The sequence below is a fragment of the Clinocottus analis genome, unplaced genomic scaffold (genome assembly GCF_023055335.1).
Source record: "Clinocottus analis isolate CAN_PGR_092001 unplaced genomic scaffold, fCliAna1.0.p SCAF_4, whole genome shotgun sequence".
Taxonomy (NCBI): Eukaryota; Metazoa; Chordata; class Actinopteri; order Perciformes; family Cottidae; genus Clinocottus; species Clinocottus analis.
In genome coordinates, this window is record NW_027176153.1 from 11,420,840 (window position 1) to 11,446,263 (window position 25,424).

At 40.8% G+C, this 25,424-nt stretch overlaps 1 protein-coding gene across 1 annotated transcript; it reads left to right on the forward strand.

Moving 5' to 3' along the window:
- Positions 1-1,101: 1,101 nt before the first annotated feature.
- LOC137800430 (oxysterol-binding protein-related protein 2-like) lies at positions 1,102-25,396 on the forward strand. The gene is made up of 14 exons (XM_068597628.1): positions 1,102-1,182; positions 11,454-11,805; positions 15,113-15,239; positions 16,502-16,577; positions 16,748-16,882; positions 17,326-17,423; positions 17,524-17,706; positions 17,906-18,013; positions 19,210-19,299; positions 19,573-19,693; positions 20,030-20,155; positions 20,352-20,475; positions 20,921-21,011; positions 22,190-25,396. The coding sequence occupies exons 2-14, from the start codon at positions 11,769-11,771 to the stop codon at positions 22,290-22,292; spliced, it is 1,419 nt and encodes a 472-aa protein (XP_068453729.1). The 5' UTR covers positions 1,102-1,182; positions 11,454-11,768; the 3' UTR covers positions 22,293-25,396.
- The last annotated feature ends 28 nt before the right edge of the window (positions 25,397-25,424 follow it).

The following is a 25,424-nucleotide window of genomic DNA, read 5'->3' on the forward strand; positions in this document are numbered from 1 at the left end:
ACCAAAGAAAGACAGAGTGCATTAGAGAGATACAGTCAGCGTAGAACATTGTGCCTAATTCTCCATCATGCCTGTGCTATTATCTAAGCAGCCAGCCAGCTGTATCAAACATATCATTGACTGATAGGCTGCATTATTGATGAGAGAGATCATACACACTGGACAAGCTGATATCTCACAAACAGGGCTTGAAAACACCACTAGCTATCCAGAGGCCAAATGTGATGCTTTAAGAACTGTTTAGAGAAAGAAAGTATTTTCTTTGTCAAAGTTATCAACTGTGCACACTCAGGAAAGCTCATTTTGTTTCTCTGCAAAAGCACAAAACATAATCAGACATCATCTGTATTCGACACCCAGAAAGACCATATTAGGATATAATTTGACATGAAAAGCTTTTTACAAATCGTCTAACAATCTTTTTTTCCATCATCACTGTCATAGTCAACTGCTGGCAGGAAAAATCAGATCAACAAAAAAAGTGCAGATCAACAAATTCCAGTCATTCTTACCATGTCCAGTTAATCTTGTTTAGGAGATAAAGACTGTGAAACCATCAAGGTGTGGTGTTTAGTGGCCACCTCTGTACACAGTCCACCTTCTTCATGTTGATCTGCCCGCATATCCAGCATCACCATCAAAACAAAGTAGTTCAAAAATGCTTGTGAGATACAAGAATTAACTGCATTGGATGTGTGATCATAGGTCATGAATCCGGGTTTAATCTACGTATATAACATTTATTTTAACAAATCTTAATACATTTATATATTTAATTCGGTACTTATTAATAATGCAAAAAATAATAATACAAATAATAATAACGATAATGGAACCATACAAACAAAACAAATGGTGTAACTTGTTACAGTAAAGCTCAGGCGCTAAAACAAAAAACAATCCATAAAATTATACAAAACAACAAAACCAGACACTATATTGTGTACTACCGTATATCTTTTGGTATCGTCAGTTCTATTCTACCGCCCATTCGACATGTTGCTATTGGGCAGGCGTTTCGCACCCTACACCTGATTGGCTGCGGCCCATGCCTGTCATTTATCCGACCACGCCCCCAGTGGCCAGTGACTTCCGCTTCTGTGTCAATCCGATACTACACACTAAAATTCCTGCTCACGTCTCTGGACTTGTCAAAACATTCACTCTGCTCACACCGCCGAGGTAAGGTGACAGACATTTTACTCCGACGACGACAGTTTCCTGTTCAAAACCACCAGTTCAGCTTGTGTTGGTTCTCACAACGAAGGCGTTAACTATTGCTCATTAGCCACCTTTTCTTCTCTTCTTTCTTTTTCGTTTAGCCCGCTCGCTAATGTTAATGCTAGCTGTCAAAAAGGCTCCCTGGCGTCCTGTCAGAGTTGGAGCTGTCCGCTATAGTTCATGTTGTGAAGGACTAGCAGTTTCCCCGTGTGCGTATTTCATTACCTTGTTCTCGTTTGAAATGGTTGGCCCATGTTTGTTAAGTTTAGCGTTTGTCAAGCTAGAACAGTTACTGGAACAGTGTGTATGCTAATGTTAGCAGGCAAACGGTGGGGCTCATGGACGTTATTCAGTCGTCAGTGTGGATTAAAAAAAAAAGAATTTTAATCACAACAGCTGGACGGTTGAGTGATATATTATTACTAATATTATTAGTAGTAAGCAAACGGCTGTATTAAGTTGTCTGCCATGTAGCGGTGCGACTACCCAAAGTGAAAAGTAATCAGGGAGACGCATTGAAGCCCTCCCCAAAAAAACAGAGAAGGACCAGCGGGAATGAAGAAGAGAAACTCGTCAGATCTCCTGTCTGAGAGTGACTGTAAAGGGTGGCCATAGGTAATTTATCTCAGGTTAAAGTATGTTGCAGCTGCCTCTATCGTGTCTGATGCACACGGTGGGGATGTTCCCCTGCCTGTATGGCTTCACACCGCCTCCATCACCTCACAGGAAAGACTCAACGAAGCTCCGTCTTTTTTCCATGGTGTTCTCGAAGTCAATGACACCGCGGGCGGTTCATCTGCCCTCAGAGGAAGAGATTGTATTGCTGCAAACAACTGGTTTGTGCTGCTGCTGCTGATCCCAGGAAAGATTAGATGTGTTGTCTCAGAGAGGGATATCTGTTTCCACAGTACACAGAAACATACAGTTCTACACGAAACAACACGCAGCACTTCCACAACTACTGGGAGTCTCTTCAGAAAGATGGGTAGATAGGTAGATAGATAATTACTTTATTGATCCCCGAAGGGAAACTCAGGGTCCATATCGTGTTGTTTTAGTACAGTAACATTTTGACTACCACTGGGGAGCCTAGTATTGGTATCAGAAGCTGATACTTAGCTTTTGAGACCCTTTAATCGGTTGATATTAATAGGACACTGAATCTTTTGTCATAAATCAGTAAAATTTGTTGCCAGATGGTCAATACGGGAAGTGCTTTAATTTTATTCAACACTCGATATTGATGAAGGTTAAATGCAAACTGGTCTCTTTTTTATGCTCACGTTTATAAATAAAAACACAGTTTAGTTGTACCACAGCAAATTACTATCAAAGCGATTAAACTGATTGATTGGCTGTAATGTAACTTTGTAGGTTGATAATTTAAATCAAAGGCGTTTTAACTCATTTGTTTGTCATTATTTTACTTTTTTGTTGACAAAATTACACATTGGTTGATTGAAAAAAAAAAGAAAATCTGAAGCAGCAGACACCTTCTGAGTTTACTGCTTCATTACGACACCAGGCCATTCCCTGTGGAATTACAGCTGTTGTCATTTTGTTGTTTGTCTCGACTTCCTCCCGAAGGTGCCTTAATTTATCTCTCAGCTCGTTGCAATGGTGATGGGCTCCATTTGAAAGTGGAGTATCACATTGGCCCAACGGACTCCCTACCCCCTGCAGAACAGCAGAGTGACGTGGGATAGATAGATAGATTGTTGTGTTTGTTGATGTAGCGGTTTGCTGGTTAAGTGTTAATTCGGTGAACACCCTAAGAACCATTTGTGCAATATGTATTGTTTTAGTTCTGTGGTTAAAGTTAAAGGAACAGGAAAGAGATGTTGTAAGGTATGTCCTAAAAGCCAGATTTCAACATGGTTAAGAGTAGGGTTGCAAAATTCCAGGAATATTCAAAGTTGGAAACTTTCCACGGGAATTATCGGGAATAAATGGGAATTAATAGGAATTAACTGGAAATGTTGGGGTAATTTTACTGTATTTACCTTGTCATAAGCAGACATGCATGCGAACATTTATAATACAACTTTTAAAAATGACTTTTTTGACATTTCGAAAGCCGCGAATAATCGAGGTGATGGTGTACTTTTGTGTGGACATGCAAACATCCTACTCTCACTGCTGTAAAAAGTCTACTGTACACAAATAAAATTGGTATTAAAATGAACATGGCTTCAGTTCACCAAGTAATCAATATGCTAATGACAAACAGTGTTGGGAAAGGTCACTTTCTACATGAACTCGTTCAGTTCATAGTCCATAATTCAAAATTTTCAACTAAGTTCACAGCTCCAAAAAATGAACTAGTTCAGTTACCCTGCATTCAGGGTCCAGCTGAGCTAAGCGTGCGTACTATTCTTCTCAACTACATGTAAGTTCCCTGTTATATGCTTTTGCAAAAAACTTCGGCACATTTCTTTTTTTCAAAATTCCTGAGCCAAAATTCCTGTGGAAACTTTCTGGAAATTTACCAGAAAATTTCCGCCCCTTTACAACACTAGTTGAGAGGAATACTGCAGTGACTGCAGGACCAACACGCACAAAAGCAGATGTAACTCTAGTAGAAACTGCTTGAGCTAGTTTGGCAGCCAAGGTGTAGTTGTGGGATTTGAAGTCTGTGTGGTCTATAAGGAGGAACGAGATTTTAGAATTTCCAAAAGTGTTAAATAATATTCTGCCTCTACAAATTGCTGCTGTGTGAATCGTTAAATATAAAAAGGCTGCATTTTGTTTTTGTGCGTCTCACATCTGCTGTGTGTTGCCACGTGGGGATTAGACAAAGTTTGCACTAGCACTAGTCCAGGCAACTATCCAGGCAACAGAGAAACAATGCTGTCTCTACAATGTATGATGCGAGCCAATCTGCAGCCTGTCTGACAGACAGCCTTTATATTGTTTTGCTCCGCTTTGTTTTTGACTTATTGTCATAGGGAGTGCATGCTGGTCAGCTGGGACAAACGGGTGATAATAGGAGATATAGATTTTGATCTGTTATTAATTTCCTGACGGCATTTAATAAATATTTTGATTTGGGGGAGTGTACAGACTGCAAGAAGTGTGATTGGGCATCTCGGTATTATTTTTCCTTTCCATTTTTCCCTGTTCTGGTTTACTGATAGGGAAGACGACGTGAACAAACACTTCTCATTCATCAAGATGAAGAGAGGCTCTACAATGTTCTCTTTTTCACGAACACAAGACAACAACATATTATGTGACCTATCAAAGTTGCACTGCTGCTCAAACCGACTGAAAGAATGTGAGCACAACTTGTTATTGTAGGATACGCATGCCGTGAAATGAAAGTGTGTCTCGTGACTCTCGTCCCGATAACGTGAAACCCATTCTTTCAGAACTGCGAAAAAAATCGACAGGTTGAAACCCCAAATCTAATTGGAAATCCCACCCTGCATAGCTGTAAGGCCGAGCTCCTCCTTCTGGCACTGGTATCCAGTGGCAAGCGTGTGGCAGTGGTCAGCCAGGCGGCGAGTTCACCAGAACATTTCGACATTAAAGCAAAAAGCCGGCTTCTGCAGATTTGGCACAGTCGAGAACAATGTGGATCGCAAAAGTTGCTTTTGTGCGCATGTTTTTTCTTCTTTATGCACTCAGTTGGGAGTGCCAAAGTAATTAAGGGTGTACACTTGAAAGAAGTTTTGAGGCAAGATGTTGAGCTGGCTTTCTATCTTTAAACCTGTGTGAAAGTAAGACTCATCCTGGCAGGTTGGGCTTCCAAGCGGGTATCAGTGGAATATGCTGATGCACACTACATTGGATGTTTGCGTGTGTCTGTGTGTGACTGTGTGTGTGACTGCTCAGCATCCTACTTGGTGAACATGGCTGATATTAAGTCCAGTAAGACAAAAGTAATTGTCGCTAGATTTATTGTGAAACTACGTAGTCTAAGACTAGCTTTAGTCTCCATGGGAAACAAGGTACTGAGAGCTTGTTTTTTAGGCGATCACTGTGTGGAAGCTATTTTCTCTTATTAGCGTTCATTTGACTCAATCAGTTGTGTTTGTGTTGTTGAGTGGGCATATGCTAATGTGTCCTTCCGTGCTTCATCCATCCTCATTTAGGAAGCATCAAAAGAACACATTATACTGCAGGTTTTGTCTGGTTTCAAGGCAAAATGGCTCAAATCTTTGAAGTCTTTACTTTTGACATCCTTGTATATCTTTGCTCTTCAAGTTCTGGTTATGAACTGAACTGTTAACACCATGTCTGTTTGTGTTTGGGAGAAACAGTGTTTGTGTTTTACTCCCGGGGCTGATGTCTTCACCTCAGGCCAAATGACAATGATCAGTTTTTCTTTCTCTCACTGGTGGATATTTTCTGAGTGATGGTAAAAAGGTTTCTGTTCTCTTTAGTGTTTCACTCTTTGTCCCTCTGCATTAGAGGTGTGAATTTTCACTGTCCTCACGATTCAATGACGGTTCGCTTACGGTTCAATGCATCTGAATATTTTGCATCTTTGATATTTGTTTATTGCTGCTCATGGCTTTTTTCTCAATTAATACAAGCAGTCAGATAATATTGAAGATATTATTGAATTTTTATTTAGAAAGTAATTAAAAAATAAATCAGACTACAATAGTCTTTTCAGTACAAGTTTGTGACTCACCTCAGTACTTGGACTTTTAAAAACAAAAGAGGAATTTCTCTGCAGTGCATTACAAGTGGGCTGTAATCTAGAAAAATAAGCTTTTCATATAGCACAGAGCAGACGGGGCACTTCCTTAATACCGATGTCATTTTACACCGCACGAGTTGGCCTCGTGGATAGTGGACCTTTCCTTCCTCGTATCTGCTCCACTCTCACTTGGTTTAAGTCACTGCATCTTCCGACACAACGCCGCTGATGAGCTTCAGCCTCTGTTCAGAGCACAGGTTGCAGCCGGTAATAGCCTCGCTTAAGTTTTGTGGTCTTTTTACACTTTCTTATTTTCCAGTGCTCTCAGCTAGTTAGCTCCAGGGTATTGTAGTTGTATTTTTTGTTTTTGTATTGCTAAGTCCGTTTTAATATTACTAGCAGTGCAAGTCCTGCCTCTGCAGACCGGTATAGATGTTGACGTAAGCACCTACAAATGCTCCGGTCAGAGAGCATGTACTCTTGTATGTACTTAGTCTTGTGATTGAGGTGGAATAAATTAGATTTCATACTCGCAGTCGTGCTTTAATAAAAAATCGTTTGTGGGCTATTGACATTTGAACGCTCTCTTGGTTATGGTCTTGTGATGTTTACTTCTGGCAGCACTGAAGCATCCTACTGTAACTTAATATAGATGACACACAGTAGCAGATAATGCTTTTAAAGGAGCACTCATTTAAAACATCGGAGTCGGATATTTTCTTTCCTGCATCAGAGCCAGTGCTTGGCTTGTTGGTGAGATTGGAGACAACGCTCAGATTTAGCACCCACGGCCCACCTCTGTTGTTGCATATAAAACTCACCACGTCATAGATGTAACCTGATAGAATTTTGTCTAATTTAGTTTTTTAGTTTGTACACTAAAATGTTGGTGAGGCGAGAAACTAAGTGCAAGGATGTTCCCTTTTGATAACTACACAGTGTGTTGCAGACTTAATGGAAACCATAAAATTCATGGCAGTGTTTGTGTTGGATACCAGTCTTTCGGCCTTTAGCGGTTCTGCTATATTGGAACGGGATAGCGAGAAAAAGGGGATTAAATGCAGCAAAGGGCCCGCATCACTGCGATAAGGAGGACTTGATACATGCTTAATGCTTTCTGCCAGAGAGCTGCCGGGAAGCCTCGATCTGGCCCTTTTAGAAATCATCTAAAAATATTTTGAAAACTTATCAACCTCTGGATCTGAACTCTGCAAAATCAGGATACTAGGACTCACAATATAGCAATTAGCAAATAAAGCTTTGTTCGCTTGCTCATTATTCTCTTTTTGCTATTGTTTAGGCTGATGCAGACAAAGGTCAATAACAGTACAAGAGATCCATGGACAAACATTCATAATAGACCAACCAAATATTCATACCAATGTTTTTCTTGCAATATGCATGAACATTTCGGAGCATGAACTGCAGTTGATAAGCAGAATATACTGTGTGTGTGTGTGTGTGTGTGTGTGTGTGTGTGTGTGTGTGTGTGTGTGTGTGTGTGTGTGTGTGTGTATAAAGGTTCAGGGACTCCTGAAAAGAACAATCTGCTGTGAAAAAAGGAACAACTGTTCTGAGAAGCCACTTGTCTGGCCGGGCAGGATTCTGTTCAGATGAGACACAAGCTCATTACTGAACTCCACCGATCCTGCACTTGTTTCAGGCTACTTTCATTTATTTGTTTATCCTTCTACATTTTATAGGCTCCCAATTTACTAAAAAAACTGTGATTTTTGTTTTTGTGGTTGACATTAAAGTGTGTCGTGGTTTAGTTTCCTTACTCTCAACCTTTTGTTCCTTTCAGTGCATGCTTGTGTGTGTGTGTGTGTGTGTGTGTGTGTGTGTGTGTGTGTGTGTGTGTGTGCGTGTGCGCGCGCGTGTGAGTGTGTTAATTTAACTTGTGGTATGCGGTTCACAGTCTGCAGAGGTGTGTCACCTATTGGGGGGGGTGTGTGTGTCTTGCTTAGCACTGCGCTCTGTCTCGCATAGCAACAGCTCTTGTCTCTTAATTTCTTTCACCTTGTGTCTGTCTGTCCTCTCGTTTTTTTGTCTCTGTGGCTTTGGATGTTTTTCCGTCTTCCCTCCGAGGACGTTGCTAGGCTAGTGTCTGCACGCTGCACTTATGACTGCCACTTTGTAGATGTCGGTACATCTGTCTTTAAGGATTTCATTTTGCCAGTTGAAAATGATCCTAAACGCAACTCAAACAATAAATAGGATTAGGGGTTAGACTGAATGCTTAAAGGGCTACTGTCCGATGGTAAAAAATGAATGCGGGCAATATCATTCTTAGCATCTTTGTTTTCATTCTTGGCTTAAAAAAACATTTATAAGTACAGCTTTAGCGTGAAGGAATTTTGAATTGTGTGCTGACTCCTTGGTGCAGGTTTTGTCTCATAACTCGAAGCACTGTGCGACAAGATTACAGGTTAAATATTTCTTTAATGCGGTCAAAGCCATTGCAGCGAAAGAGATTCCCATTTGAAGAATTGGTGAATTGTATGAGTCGTGTGTGACAATCAACGCAGACCGCCGTACCAGGAAATGTTTAAGAAGAAAATTCTTGCAAGATCAGTAATTCATTGTATACATCCATTTCATTTGGATCAGCCAACCATGACGTTCAAAGTTAGACAGAATAAGTAACTGTGACATCTTCTGGTCAAAATGCATTTCTACAGGTAATACAGTTGATGTAATATACTCGTAATTTAGTCCATTGCATCAAAGCAATAATACAATTGAATACACCCGGGAGAGTGCAGCTGGGAAGATGTTCATGCTCCATATGGTAAATGTTAATGGACCTGTACTTGTATAGCGCTTTTCTAGTCTTCCGACCACTTAAACGCTTTGACACTACATGACATCACTCACCCATTCACACTGATGGGAGTAGCCACCATGCAAGATGCCACATCGGTATTATGAACCATTCATTCCACCGTAGGCGCAGCTACAGGTAGGGTTAAGTGTATTGCTCAAAGACACATCGACATGGGCCAGCGGCGCCAGAGATCGAACCACCAATTCTCTGATTGAAAGACAATCCTGCTCACCACTGAGCCACAGTCGCCCTATGTCCATATATGGGAAAATGCTGGTCCTGTAACTCATGCAAATCACATTTTCAGCCGTGTTTGCTTTATTCACAGACAGACAGAAGGCATAACTTGCTATTTTGTGCCAGATGACATGCTCTCAGATATATATTTTTTCTTACATTTAGTGACCTGTAGTCTGCCCAATCGTCGTCTGCCATTTTTGTTCTGTAGTGGCTGCAAAGTGACCTGAAAGATAATATACTTAGCACAAATTGAATAGCTCTGTTTGGCATGCCAAAGGTCTTAATTTGCTATGATACAGCAGTTAAAATGTTCTTCATAATAGTAGAATATCCCCACTATGTGGAGAATTAAACTTTGGGCACTTCCTGTTCATTTTACGTAGATTTTCATGATCTCTGCAGCATATGTGAAGAACACGAGTACGGAAGCACTGATGAAGTATGCGGGATAAGGGTTATCTCAGTTGGGCTTGGTCAAGTTTTCTCACACAGACTGTACTTAGAAGGAAGAGAACTGTCTTGGTATCTTCAGACTCGGGCGACACATTTATGACGCTTGACATCACTATAGTTTTAAATAATAATATTTACGGTTGGACATAAAATGAGCTGTTCGAACAATTGAACACCAGTTTGTCATCCATTCTGTCCACCTTATCTATTGTGAACACCAAGTCCTGTGTGCTTAAGGTGTTATCTGTCGCTGAGGAAAAGTAAGAACCCCTCCACTGTGTAGAAAAAGGCAGAGTGGGAGGAAAAGAAAGAGGGAACAAACACTGTTTCTCCCAGATTCAGCACTATACCTTCATGAATGAATACCTGTGAGAAAGAAAAAGTCTCTTTTGGGATTTAATTTCATGGCAGGTATGTACAGATTTTGTAACGGTGAGAAAATCAGAATTAGTACATGATCGTTCAGTGCTTCCATTGAAGGAGGCTATTTTAAGGAGAAAAGAAAGTGCAGATGACATTAAGTGATTGTTGTCTAATTTAGAAATGATGAGCCGTTGAATCGTTTTACCTTGTCTACATGGCGTGTCATACCTTATACTACAGTCAGGAAGAATCAAGAAGGATCCAAAAGACAGTAAACCGAGAGTCAAAGAGGCTCATTGACATTTCACTTAAGACATAAACTGTTCCTACGTCTCATCCTCCAGCTCCCCTTTGACGGGGGTCTCTGTCTTTCAAGAGTGGGAAATTAGTTGGGTATTAGTTTCTCTAAACTTACGAATGCAACATCAGCTTTGCGGCTGAAAACCATAGTTTTTTCTCCCAGTTATAGGAATATGAACACGTGTTGACACAGTTGTATGCTTTACGTCGGCAACGTCCGTGGCCGGAGGCACTATGTTTTTGTGTTGTCTGTCCGATAAAGACGCGTGAACGTATTATCTCAGGAATGCCTTAAGCAAACTTTTTTAAATTTGGCACATACCTTCAATGTCAATGTGACCCTTCATGCTTTACTGTGTGTTAGAAAAGAGATGAAAGTATTCCTGACGTCAGGCATGAAGGTCATAGTGGCGAGAGAAACAAATGGATAAGTCGTGTATTTATTTTGAGTCATTGTGAAGAATGTGGGCAGTGTCACCAAACAATGACTATGTGATAGAAGTTAAATATTAGCTTCTTTTGTACAGCAGAACAATGTGCTCTGCTGCCAGCACAGTGAAGCATGTCTTTCTAAAAAGCCTTTTAAAGCTGACTATCTGACTACCTTATAGGCTCATTATTCTGTTTAATCACTTCACCCTGTGGAATACGGTTCATATCGACATGACGGCGTTACGCACTGACATTCAACCGGATAAGAAAGTGTCATCTATGTATAGCGCTGTGTGACGTACAAGGCCAGTTCCATCTGAAAGCTAATTTAGTCAAATGTTGAAGGAGTAAATGCACATTGCTTGCGCAGCAACCAAGTTCTGGTCAACCAAAAAGAAAAGCCTAATATTTTACAACAACAAAACCAAAAAAGGCTGTGATCCAGATTTGATTCTTTTTTCTTCACTGTAATCAATTTGTTTTCCAAACAAATTACTCCAGCACAGAACTTCTGTAATTTTGTATTCATGTTGTTTCATTTTGTAATGAATCGTTTGTAACTAAATTATATCAATCGTTTACCTTTTTTATTTTTGGAATTTGAAAATGAAAGGTCCCTTGAGTTTAAAATGACAAAGAGCCAGACAAAATGCCACAAAGACCCAGAATGCCTGTTGCAGTGGTGTCCCCATTATGTAACTGCTGGACTAGAAAACTCTCTGTTTGCAGTCAGTGGGCCATGATGGACAAGACTGTCACTCAGCCAGACCAAGCAGCTTTTCAGCTGGTAGCCTAGATAGCGAAGGACCCTTTTGTGCCATCTGAAAACCTAAAATAACACTCAGATTATGACGAGCAGTTGTTGCTTTGGCTCTTAGTAACACAGCTTTCATGGAGAGAAAGAAAAGGGACTCTGGGTTTACAGAAACTCACTAATTGTGTGTTTGTCTTCATTTGTCTCTGCAGGTCACTGATTTACTTAAACAACCGGAAGCCAAGTTACATCACTTGTCCACAGGCCGCCGGCGACTCAAGATCTGCTCTGATCGACATCTCCTGGTGTTCTTCTCTGGTCAAAGCATCTGCCAGAAGTCGTCGCCATACCGAGTCTTGGACATTCCCTGGATTGACCGAACCTTGTGCTGCTTTCGTGTTGCCGCTCCAGAGGGACCTGGATTGACAGGTCTCCCTCCAGAGGAACTCTGAGGGATTGTCCACCGAAAGGAACATGTGCTAGAAGTTCATCCGTCCTAAACGACTGGTCGCCTTTGACTCTAGAAGATGAACAATGACGATGAGTTCTACGACGCCGTCACAGGTGTGTGTGTGTGTGCGTGTGTGTGCGTGTGCGTGTGCGTGTGCGTGTGCGTGCATGTTGGTCTTAATGTGCTGGTTTTTATTTAATGCAAATACTTCTCAGATGGTCTAAAAATCTTTCTTAAAGTTCTCAAAGAAGCACGGCTCCTAAATGCTGTTGTATTCCACAAGCCAAACATGTATTTATTATGTTAATTCAGATCTAATTTTGTCACCATCAGAGATTGTGACCCCTGTTTTTGCTGCAGGAAGCTGCTATTTCTAATTAGATGTTCTGTATTGGTCTCCATCTTAGAAGCATAATACCATCCAAAGGAACTTAACTTGCCTTCGTCTAATGATTGGTTCAATAATTCAGAGGTCTGTTGTCTTGTGGTCATGATCAGTAATGTCAACAACACACAACAGTGATGAATTACAGGGGAACATATTTAGTTTATTCTCTCTAGTAGAGGCAGATAATGGATGGCTTGGGGGGGGTTTGGTTGATAAAACCATCCCATGATCAGCACATAACACTCTTCATCTGATATCCCGTCTTGAGCAAGGCTGTTACATACATCCAGACTTGTATTTACCATTGATTGGTTTCCACTACTGTAGAGAGATTAGACAAGTAGTCATCCAAGTCGACACTTATGGCATGCCATGTATGCTAATGTTACAGTTGCCATGAATGGCTATCACGCATTAGCTGATTACGAAAAGAGATTTGCTGGAAACAAGTCTAGAGTTGCTTTGGCCTCGCGAGGAAGTTGAACGTGAGCGAACAGATGTTTGTGTGGCGTGTATTCTGGACTGGGGCCATTTCTCGATATCCCAGAATGCATTTTAACTCCAGCAAACAGGGAACAATGGCAGATAAGAAATCAAAGTTGATAGTTCATTCTCTGAATACTACTGTTGAGTCATAAAATGTAAATTTAGGATGTTTTCTGGCGAGAAGTTAGTTGTTTAAGTTTCAAGTCTATGGTCAGTTTGTCAAGAATCAGCCGACTTAAAGAGTTACCGACGGTTTGAAGTTCTGCTCGCAGGACCGATGAAGCCCGTCGGCACCGGGCCGTCAGACCTCTGCTGGCGGCCGAGAGAGGCCTGACCTCGGCAGGACTTTTTTAAATGATGCGCTGGCTCCGATTTCTCCGTAGAGGTTATGAGAATCTAACGAGCAATCTTTATTAGTTTATTATTTATTCACAGTAACGTTACATCAGTTTGACGGTGGGAAAGGTTAAGATTTATAACTTAAGATTTTAATTTAACTTTTGAGCCACAGGTCGTTTACTCAATACGAATACAGTAACGTGTACTCTTCCTGTTGTTTGTGTGCGAGCTATAACCAGCATGCAATTCAACTTTTTAATTTTATAAATGTACAATTATTAGTGTTACAAACTGTTTGTGTCACAAAGTGTTGTGATGTGGTGTTTAACCCTGTTAAAGAGCTTAAGTTGTGGGTTATCAATTGTTGTTATAAAGTTGAATACACAACTAAAGTATGCCGCTGCGCTTTCAACATTAATCTGTGAAAAAATAATGTGGCTTCCGGCACTTGTCAAGGTTGAGCACGGTTTGCTGACTACACTGCTGTGTAGTTGGCTGGTGGCGGAAAGAATACTGTTATATACTGTGAAACCGCCGTAATCTTACAAAATACCGTGATATGGATTTTGGGCCATACTGCACAGCCCGAGTTCAGTGTCATCGTCAGTATTGACTATGAGAGGCCTTCACTGGCCTTGCAGGGGTCTCACTCACCAAACTGCGGAGGGATGGACTTCAAACAGAGGAGTTTTTTTGGTTCCATAACCGAAGGCAACTTGTTGAATCCTGGGATGTGACTATGAGAAATAAGAGCATAGCGACAACGTGGATCGTTATGGCAGTGAAGATTTTACTGTGACAGAAACAAGGAGGTTCCCAGCCTCTGGTATCCATTTTAAAGCGTTAATAGTGTTCACGTTTTATGTAAGGGCGAAGCAGGGTGTTGCTCTCTGTCAGTAATTATGTGCGCCTTTGTTTTTGTACCTTTACTGCCGGTTGTGTACTGGGTGATATTGCTGACGCACAGCTATTGTGAGGTCTTATGCAGGTTGTTGCTTTCATGCAGATATAAATAAAAGATGTAAGTGTGTGTTTGTGTGAGACGGGCCTGTCTTTGTGCCATCATCATGATCATCTTACTGATCTGAGACAGATGCAGACCCGGGCAGATGTATTATTCATTCATACATGAGCACAGGGGTCAGCTGTGATCAGCACCAGGTGGCATCCAGCCTGGCCTTATTGTCTAGTTGTTCTTCCTCAATGGGCCTTTAATTTAAGACAATAGGCGTTAACTAGGATTGAATTAAAATGGCAATATTTTATATATATGTTTTTTATTCTATCTACATAGTTTGTTCATGACAGCATTTCATTTTGAAGTGTAGCTCATTTACACTTTCTGTTTCATGTTACCATTTAGGTTTTCCAAAGATTCTACCACATATGACAATGTGCATGTAGTAAAGGGCTGTTCAGTAATATTCTGTCCCTCTTCCTGTATTATGTATGCAAGTGTTAGAGGTCTTTGCGATACCTTTTTGGCTGACCTGATATGGTAAGAATACACCTAGAGTAGGTGTGTTTACTATATGATACTAAATACTTTGGTCTATTTTAAGCTGTTATTAAGGCCCCACCTTAAGGTCATCACAGCTCCACCCTGCAGAACATAACACTCATGCTTTGTTGATGTTCTAGATACAAAGTGGGTGGAGGTCAACAACAGCACATATTCTCATAATCAGTTTCTGCCTAATTAATCCCATACAGGTTTTCAATGTCAGGCCAAGTAATGCTGCTTTATTTACAACAACTAGTAAAAAGAAGACAGAAATACACATTTAAACACCACACTTATCCAGGTATTTACTGCATATTGAAACTTTGGAATCTTGATAATGTCATCATAATAATGAAAAAAGAGACATAGCATTATAATTTTTAAAGTGGCCCACTGTTGTGTCAGAGAAGAGGTTTGTCAGTGTAAACGGTTCCAGGTAAACATTACAATTTGCCAGTCAAACACAGGCAATAAGTTCTTGATGCAAAAATGGATGCAAATGGATGTAGTTCGCAACATAAGCAGTGACAGACAGTGATGTCATATTCACATTTGACCCCAAATCCAACTGCCAGCAAAATAGAAACGCCTGAAGTGACTCTATGTATTTTACTTTGATCACACTATCAAATAAGTGTTCTGCATAGCATGTTGAGGGATTTGTTGTAACCGTGACCTCTCTGTGACATTTTCTGTCCCACAGGCCTGGATTCTGACGAGTCCTATGAAGGCGTGTCGGAGGCCAGTTTCAAAGATGCCCTGGTGTTCGACAGCAGCAGTCAGAAGAACAACGGGTTGGTGCCACAGGAGAACGGCGTCAAGAAACACAGGTAGGGCTGCATTCCTGCACCGCATTCCTTTTGCAGTGTTTGTGGCTGTGTTTACATTTGGTCCAGAAAGTCTTGAAGCCTCCCACTGAAACCAGTACAGTGTGTTTGGGCAGGGTCATAACAGCCAACCCCAACCTAACCATATAATGTGTTCTCTTTTTCCATATATGGTGTGATTAGGAATACTATCATTAAGCCAGGGGCCAACTTTAAAGTCAGTCAATCATTGGAGAATATTTCTTTCTTTCTGTCTACTATTTTCTTGTCTGCTGAAGAAACTCTCAAGCTTATAAATCCTCCTCTTGATTCCTAACAGTTTGTAACATCAGGAGTTCTCTTATTGACAAAGATGCTTAGTTAATAATCTTTAAAAAAAAATTAAAAAAAAACCCAGCATTTTATTTTAACTGTCATTCTAAGAAAACGTCCTAATTTTAAGATTTCTTTGAGAATTTCACGATCAGCAACTCTTTGTACGAATACGACCCCGGGACCTTTATTCCCGGGAATAAAGTTCTAGGACTAAAGGATTTTTATTCCAAGGAATAAAATTCTAGGACGAAAGGATCTTTATTCTAAGGAATAAAGTTCCAGGAATGAAATAAATAAAAAAATTAATGTATTCCCCGAAATAAAGTTCTAGGAATAAATGTCCCGGGGCCGTATTCTTTGCATATGTGATGAAACCTAGGTTTCATCTCATAAACCTGGTGGGATTATTCTTCTGCTAGTCACCACTAAAGTTAGTATAAAAGAAACAAAAGTAAAACATAGTAGATATGAGCTTTTGCTGTCAGTGGGGAACTGACCTTGTTGTCTACAATTTAATTGCAGTGGAGACACACTGTGTGGAAATTAACCACTTTCTTGATTCACTCCTAACGGAGCAAAATCTAGAAGAAAGTGCCTTTTGCGTGTTCATGTAAACAAATCTGCCTGGGTCCGTACACAACCCTCAGAATATGATGACAGAGTTCAGTTAAATGTCTTACTTTAATTGTTTTACTTTGCCATTTCTGCTCCAGTCTACACTTGCATTTCAGGCCTGCTAACAGACCAGACAGACCACACGCTATAGCTACAACCTTGGTTTTATTCTCACCAGTCTGTTAGTTCAGATACTGTTGGTACTGATACACACAGGGTGAAGAAAGCCTCCTCCCTCTCTCATGCCTAAAGTATTTCTATGAGTTGGTTATTAGATGCCAAAGCTCAGCCTTCGAGCAAACCTGCGTGTCATTTCTTATTTTTTTTCATTTCAGGACGTCATTACCTGCGGCCATGTTTTCTAGAAGCACCGTCAGTATCTGGAGCATCCTGAAGAAATGCATTGGACTGGTAAGGGCCGACTCTGTCATGTTTTTAATTGGTTCAGTCTGTAAGATCACGCTAGTTCATTACACCAACGGTTTCTCTTTTCAATTGCAGAAATTTAAATGATTTGGCGTGTTATTCTGTTTTGTTAAAAAAAAAAAAAAATTAAAATACAGACTTTGTTTTTCTCACAGGAACTCTCAAAGATCACGATGCCCATCGCCTTCAACGAGCCTCTGAGCTTCCTGCAGAGAATCTCTGAATACATGGAACACACTTACCTCATCAACAGAGCCTGCTCCCTGCCCGACTCCATAGAGCGCATGCAGGTCAGACACACACACACACACACACACACACACACACACACACACCTTTTTATCAGCCCCAAAAATAAATCTTTGTTGAGAAACATTCAGCAATCTGTACTTTAAGTCCTTTCAATTGCAATTTTGACGCTGATATGCTCAGTTGCTAACAATTAGATGGTGGTGTGATTAATGAAATACATGGGTTACATATTATTAATTAGTAATGACCAAGGATTAAGATCATTAAATTTGACACTAGTTACTCACTTAATAGACTGATCCCCAGTGTATTTTATCAGTCAACCATCTGGCATCGAACCTGATGTTCACAAACACACTTATACTTGACTAAGCCCAGCTCTCAAGGATTAAAATGAGAACATGCAACACACACACGCACACATCTAGACATTGTCATGTCACACACTCACTAACATGATCCGTAAATTGTGTGTTTTCAGGCAGTAGCTGCTTTTGCTGTGTCAGCAGTTGCGTCTCAGTGGGACAGAACTGGGAAACCCTTCAACCCTCTGCTGGGAGAGACTTATGAGCTTACTAGGTACACACACACACACACACAAACACGCGCGCACACGGACAGGTCACCCAGTTTTTCGCTCTTTGTTCATCCTCCTCCTCTTCTTCAATGGCCTCTACAGAGAGGATCAGGGTTTCCGGCTGGTATCGGAGCAGGTATCCCATCATCCCCCAGTAAGTGCTTTCCATGCAGAGAGTCTGGTCGGGGACTTTGTCTTCTACGGCTCCATCTACCCCAAACTCAAGTTTTGGGGCAAGAGCGTTGAGGCTGAGCCTAAAGGGACCATCACACTAGAGCTACTCAAGTGAGTCCAAAAGAGAGTCTGTGTGTGTTCATATCACAGCTTTGTGATCTAAAATCAGTTCCTTGTCTTCTATTTTCTTGTTGTCCCTCTCCCTCTTTTATCACCTCTGTCATTCTTTCATGTCATTATCTTCTCTATTCTTTTCTGCCCTTCATCCCTCCTTGATTTTAACTCCCTTCTTCTTTTCGCCTCCCTCCAGGTACAACGAGGCGTACACATGGACGAACCCTTACTGCTGTGTCCACAACATCATCCTGGGCAAACTATGGATCGAGCAGTACGGCACAGTGGAGATAGTCAACCACAGGTAGACTATGCACGAGAGTCTTTTTTATGTTCATAACCATATTAATTTGTAGGCATAAGTGCAGTTTGTTGTTCACAAAACTGACACGGTAAACATATGGTGACCCAAACACAATGTTATAGAATTGGACACACATTCATATATAAAAAAGAAAATTCAGTTAGAACAATATACAGTAAAAGGTCACTTATTTTCATTAATTAATTTTATAATTGTTTTTCTCTTATTACTTTAGTTTATACCATGTCATAAATGTCATTTCAGAAGCTGGGACCAGCAAATATATTGCAATTTTAGTTTCATAAATGACCTAAACAATTAATCCTATCATATTTTAAAATTAATTTACTTTTCTGTGACTCTAATATACAATAAAGGTAATTCATAGGGGAGGGAAGCCTTTATTGGTGCTATTGGAGCAACTTCATCATCATCGAGCCTCACACACGCACACTCCATGGTCTTCACACGTGGTTGTCCAGAGTTTTGACTAAACCACAGTCAAGTTTAAATAAAACTCATTCAAAGTGCCGCTGTGCTATCTGTTACTCACAGAGCTGTTCAGCATTCCTGCCGGCTCCTTCGTTTACTCTGATTCTTCAGATTGCAGCTTGTTTCCTGGGTGTCTTACGGGTGTCTTCTTAGGTCAACACTCCTTTGGTCTCTTGTTGTTTGTCCCGGAAGCTCTGCAGGCCTTGCGTTATTCTTATTTTCCGCCACGGATTGCGTCATCGTCGCACTGTAGCGCGAGTTGAAGAAGCTGTGAAATCATAGTCTTGCACAGTGTGCTGGTGCTGAGCTTTACAGTTGCACTGATTAGATAAGTGCCTTATATGGACAACAGGGGACGCTTTCGTGACATTTTATTTTTAGTGCTTGATCAGACTGGCAACCTTTCATCACAACATCACACCACTATGTAGGGTTTAAATTTAAGTAGAACAATAATGCTCCGAATTGCAATTGGTAAAATTACTTTTTCTTTTAAGTCTTGATATTGATGTCAATTGTTTGCACATTACATTTATAAATGTATGTTTTGCTGCATACTCTCTATTAAAACAAATCAGCAAAAAACTTCCAATAATCCAGCATCTAGGAATTATTATTTAATTTTACTTAAACGTTTATTGTGAAACACAAAGCTTGGGAAGAAACGTTGATGGGTTCTTCTTCTCTCCTCTTTTCTCCCGCAGCACTGGAGACAAGTGTGTGTTGAACTTCAAGCCCTGTGGGATGTTTGGCAAAGAGTTACACAAAGTGGAGGGATACATCCAGGATAAGAGGTGAGCGTTCAGTGTGCTAATATGTCACCTATAGTATGTAGATTGTATTATTAATAGCATGTGAAGTTGACAAAGTTGTTCCACAAATCTGGTTCTTCCTCATCTCCTCTGTGCACCTCTTCCTCTCCATTCTTTTTCCCCATACTGTGTCTTCTTTTTCATCCACTTCTTGTCTCTCCTGCCTTTTATCTTCTCTCTCGTTTCCCCATCTTGCCCCTCCTCCCTCAATCATTCCTCTACTTACTCTCCTGTGCCCTCTCTATCTATTTCCAGTAAAAAGAAGCACTGTGTCATCTATGGGAAGTGGACCGAGTGCATGTGGAGTGTCGACCCTCAGGCCTACGAGGCCCACAAGAAGTCTGAGAGGAGAGGAGACAACAAGAAGCAGAAAAATGTGAGAACAAGTTAGAAAATCTGTGAACCGGAGTTTTTAATGCAAACAAAAAATATCATATTGCTTTTACTTCTTCCATATTCCTTCATTCATATTGAGACCACCGTATTCTGGTCTCATCCAGGTATACCAACAGGCTTGTGTCGGCTTCTCTTGTGGTCGTTAGGTTTTTTGATTAGTGCGTGTGCGTGTGCGTGCGTGTGTGTGTGTGTGTGTGTGTGTATGTGTGTGTGACGACACACGCTTCCTCTAGATAAAGTTTAAACAAAGTCACCTCAAATGCAATGCAAGATGGCATTTATTTTAACAGCAGTGACAAAAGTGTGTTATTTGCAGGAGGAGCAGGAGGGAGCAGAGAACGATGACGCAGACGACATGCCCGAAGTCCAGGAGACGGTTTCTGTTGTACCAGGAAGCACTCTGCTGTGGAGGATAGACTCCAGACCGGCACATTCTGCAGAGGTATGAAGATAAAAACACACACACACAATACCAGGCTAGAAAACCAGAGTGCAGTTAATGAGCTATTTTAAATCAACAGTTTTCTGGCAGAACGCTCATGATTTTTGTCAATGGGCTGAACGGGCCTGTAGTTTTTTTTCTCAAGACTTTTACAAACACCAAGCACTCAATATTCCTAATTCAATCTCTCCCCCAGATGTACAACTTCACCAACTTTGCAATGTCTCTCAATGAACTGGAGCCCGGCATGGCGGCCAAGGTGGCCCCCACAGACTGTCGCTTCAGGCCGGACATCAGAGCCATGGAGAATGGCAGCATGGGTAATTTGATTTGAAAGTCCCTTATCAGGGTTTAATGGAGTTCTGTTTGCCTTGTTTGGCGGAAACGCCCTGCAGCAACCTAGAAAAAAAAATAAAAGTATGATCAGAGGTTACATCTGACTGATGGTCCAGATTATTATCTTAGTAACTGGAGAAAAACAAAAACTAAACACTTTCTTGTGATGCTACATTACTGCGGCTGAAAAATGCCACTAAAAATATCATTCCTTGTATCTTTGTATCACATGAGAAGTCACTACACAGTAGTAAGACAATGCTGCCACCTGCTGGGTGTCTCTATCACTGCCTCTTGTTCACTCAGTGATCCATAAAAAAAGAAAGATGCAAACCACTATACTACCTTGAAATAATAAATATGTTCCACGCCAAAGTTTTACTATGATAAATGGTACAACCCGAAAACGTTGTGTGTGTTCTTCTGCAGATGAGGCCAGTAAGGAGAAGGAGAGACTGGAGGAGAAACAAAGAGCTGCCAGAAAGGAGAGAGGCAAGAGTGAGGAGGAGTGGTCTACCAGGTGGGAAACACACACATACTAACTCTCAGTGCTCCACAGCTTTCAATTAAACATACAGTTGGTACAAACTCCACATGGCAACAGTCACAACAAACTCTTTGTATGTTCGTAGTGAGTCAAACTAAAAAGATGTTCCTTCTGTCAACAGCTTTGTTAATGTGATGTGGAGATGATACTGTTTTTTCATTTCTCCTCCGCTTGCTTTTCGAAAAAAAAAATTATATTTAAACATTTGTTTTTGTTTTGTAATCCTTATCATGCAGGGTAGGTTAAGTATACATGCACATGAACAACAACACCGTGTTAGCAGTTACACTGCAAAACAAACCGGAATAGTGGTGTGAACAGAACAGATAGCCAAGATAGATAACGTTTTAAGAAACTGTCTCTTGTCTTCTTAGTATTATTGAATATTTAAGTTTAATCAACTTATGAGAATAGCACTGTCCTGAATTTTTCACTAAAACAATTTCAGTTTTGGCACTTAAAGTGCCAATAGACAATTTGTGAACTCCCCCTGCCCCCGGCAAATTTAGTGGCTTATTAAGAGAGAGAGAGGGAGAGGGATAGAGGGAGAGAGAGATTCACCGCTCGCCACTAATAATTTTCACGCAGCGCTAGCTAGGCCTTCTCTGCTGGCCTAAACAGAATCAAAAAGTTAAAGTAAATGTATATATTTTTCTAAAAAAAAAATCATAATTTTTTAATAATTAAAAGTTATATCTATTTCATAACGTAATTGTGTCACACAAATACACAATACGTTTATAATTATTTTTCAGTTTTACAATGTTTTCTCATGTTCCCAGCTCCTGTCTGTGCTCCTGCTGACTTGCTTTCTGTTTCTGTAGCCAGCTCGCTCCTTAACGCTCTTTGACCAATCACATCTCACCTCTGTCTTTCTCCATGTCTCTCTCAGCTGTTGAACTCTATAGCTGGCGTAATGACAATTTTCACGGCCCGCCACTGATACTCTGGTAGCTAGGGATAGCTACCGGGGGAATACAAACATGCGATGCGCTTCCTGTTTTGCATGCGCAAAGGTTGATGCGCGTCCTTTGTGCCAAAAATACTTTTTACATTGCACTGCACGTGATGCACTCAGCAGGTACATTCTGCAGTTGTTAATCTGTGTGTGTTTGTGTGTGTGCGTGTGTGCGCGTGTGTGCATGTCTCAGGTGGTTTCAGATGGGCACCAACCCGTATACCAACTCCCAAGGCTGGCTTTACACCGGTGGCTACTTCAATAGGAACTACCAAGACATGCCTGATATCTACTAAGAGCCCGCTAGCCTTCATCCGCCTCCTCCTCTATAACCTGCAATGAACTGCCTGTCATGAGATGGAGAAGAATGTTAAGAATCCATGTACCTATCTTCATCTCACAGCCTTCATCCCCATCATCATTGAACTGACCGACAGACCCAGCACAATGTGGAACGACTTACAAAGAATCCAAATGCCCGTCACTCCTCTAAAACAGTGGTTTGCTTGATGACAACTAAGTCTTCAGGTCTTTTTCTTTTTTTTTTTTTAAATCTTAACTTCAAGTCTCAATCCTAATCATGTGTGATTTCACAGCACATACTGACCAACACATGTTTCCCCATCTCTCTGCCCCGGCATCATGTAGAGCACAAGAACCATTTTATTTCAGAGCAGTCGCAGCGGCAGAGAGCTGCTGGTCCATGTGAAGCGACAATTACACACCTAACACTGGCCCACAAACCCTTGGGTCCCATCTGAATGTTAAATGTCTTTTACAATCAAACTCTCCCCCACCTGCCGAACCTCTGGACGTTTTCAAACCCTTACGTGTGTCATTAATGAGTGAGTGAATACAAGCTTGCAACAACATGAAGTAAAAACACAATAATCACATCAATGGATTTATGGACATGAATGGACCAACAGTCAAGAAGGGAAATCAGGGATGTGAATGCTCCTTTGACTGAAGATGAATCCTGAGGATGCTTTTTCTTTTCTTTCTTTTTTAAAGCTCAGAAAAAATATATAGGTGACATTATACTCTTTAAGGAACAAAACTATAAAAAAAATACTGGTTTAACCCGTCGAGGAAATCAATTACTGTCCATGTGTTGTCTCCCTAAAACATTTAGTATCCACTGTTAGCCTCCAATTCACCTCCTACTGAAAAAAAACAGATGTTTTCTCGACAGCGGAGTGGATTGTCCAGCTGAAGTGGGACCAGACCAGGAACCACATGATGATCTCCTACAAGGCCACCGATGAATGAATGGAGCGCAGGTTCAGTGGTGACTCTGTCACCTTGGCCTGTAGCCTCTGAGTGTCTGTAACAATAGTACAGGTGGAGGAAGAACAGACCCCAGAGAATTCCCTCTGCTAGTTTCTAAAAAAAAACGTGGAGCAGCTTGAGGACGGGCCCAGAGTTCATGACACACTGGCCTGAATGTTTACATGCAGCGTGGCTCACTATGTGGCAGCGCAGTCACAGCTGAGGTCGGCTGAGATTGAAAATCACACACACAATGCACATTTGTCCTCCTTTGGGTCGAACATCTTGGCCCTCGTGTTTAAGGACATGCGTTTAATCTCCCGCTCTATAGAAGAAGTTTGACATTTATTACAGAATATATAATTCACACATTCAACGGAACCACCACTGTTGAGCAGTGATGACATCGCCAATGACACCGAGTTAATTTAAGTAACGATATTATCGTGTGAATGAGTGTATTAATATTTACAGACACTTATTAAGCTATATTAACAACGAGAGAGGAAGGGAATTTTGCTGTGTGAGTGATGGGAATGGTCTATTGTCCCGTAAGCCGTCCATGTTCTTTTAAAAATTCTGATACTGATGGTAGTAAAAAAAAAAGATAGGTGTCACATGTCAACAGGAAGTCAATAGTTTAACAAAAAGAAAATGAAAAAGTACTCTAATGAATGTCGGCACAAAATCTTAAAGGAAAAGAGACGCTCCTCCTGAGAGAGACCGTCGACAGCGGCGTGCAAAACAGCTGCCGACTGGACGTCTGGTGTTTGTGCAGAAGCTCCTCACTGCGAGTTTTCCTCAAAAGTTCCTTTTTATTTGCTGCTTAGCACTCGTAGAAGCAGACGGCGAGGTCGTCTGAGGTCGCGGCTCGTTGTCAGGATGTTAATTCGTCAGAAACGTCTCATGAACCAGATCACTCCTCGACTCTTCACACTCCCTGCACACACATTTGCACTGGCAAGAATGTATTTTTTGACAAAGAACGGCTAGTTTGAAGCACCTTTGTTGGAAAGAAAATTGAATAATGGTTAATGATCTTCTAGGTTGCATTCCTTTTAATAGCAATGGAGAGGAAGTGCCCTTTGTGATCTTCAGAAAGCTTCTTCTTGAATGCGGTACGCTCCATTTTCACACCTATCAGTGCATTTAGGAGCTAGCATGTATTTCACAACACCAACTCTATGCAACCTTTGCACCTCAACATGAACATTACACTTCTGACCTGTTGCACAATAGCGTTAGAACAACAACTCGCCTTCAATAGTCAGATGTACCTCCAAATAATGACTTTCTTAGTTTATATTAATATATTCCAATCAATTGGACATTATTACAACTTTTTGGTTTTGTGTGTTTAAAAAAAAAAAAAACTTAAATCTGTCATTCCCTTGTTTTTTTGTGTATTTTGTATCATGTTTATTATTTATGATGTTTGAGGTTTTACGACATAGTTTAGTTGTACGTTTTCTTCTTTCGCTTATGTAGCTAAATCACACAGTGCTTAACTTACTAATCTCAATGAAAGATGGACTCTGAGCTGTTTTATGGAGGATGAGAGTGCGTGATCGGGGCTTGAAGTCAACTCTATTCACCAGTTTAACGCTTGTACGCGTTACTGCGGCCGCTACATCTGTCAGTCACGTGTGTAGGTGGAGTTGTCATTGAAAAAAGTAATTTAAAATCCATCGCTTAAACACTACTTGAGGTGAACGAACGCTTCAGTGGTAAAGGAACCTAGCCAGGAACAAACCTGTCTCTGCTGGCGAAATAGTGGCGAGTAAACGCTGGAGCGGCTACGACTAACTTCTGTAATTAAACTAGATCTCTGTTGCTTTGAGTGTTGGATCTTTCTATAAAATATGTCTTCTGTTGCGTTTGACCCTCTTTCTCCTGGACTGTATCATGGGGTTGTCAATGTTTTTATGTGTACAAGTGCTGCACAGAAGTAATCACGAGCAAAAAGGCATATTGTTTTGTGCAATTGATTTATTTTTTATAGTATTTAAGCAATTTTTGGTGAGAACATTGTACCAGCTGTTTTATTTTCAGGTGGGGGACTGTAAGGGGTCATGTCCAGTCTGTGGACCGTTTAAGATTCATGTACGAGGGGAAATGTCTACTAATAAAATCCTAATTTCAATTTATAACCGTGT

Coding starts and splice junctions, on each gene's coding strand:
- LOC137800430 (XM_068597628.1), top strand. CDS start 11,769: ATGAACAATGACGATGAGTTCTACGACGCCGTCACAG. Junction 19,694..20,029: donor ACAACAAGAAGCAGAAAAAT/GTGAGAACAAGT, acceptor TGTTATTTGCAG/GAGGAGCAGGAGGGAGCAGA. Junction 20,156..20,351: donor GACCGGCACATTCTGCAGAG/GTATGAAGATAA, acceptor TCTCTCCCCCAG/ATGTACAACTTCACCAACTT.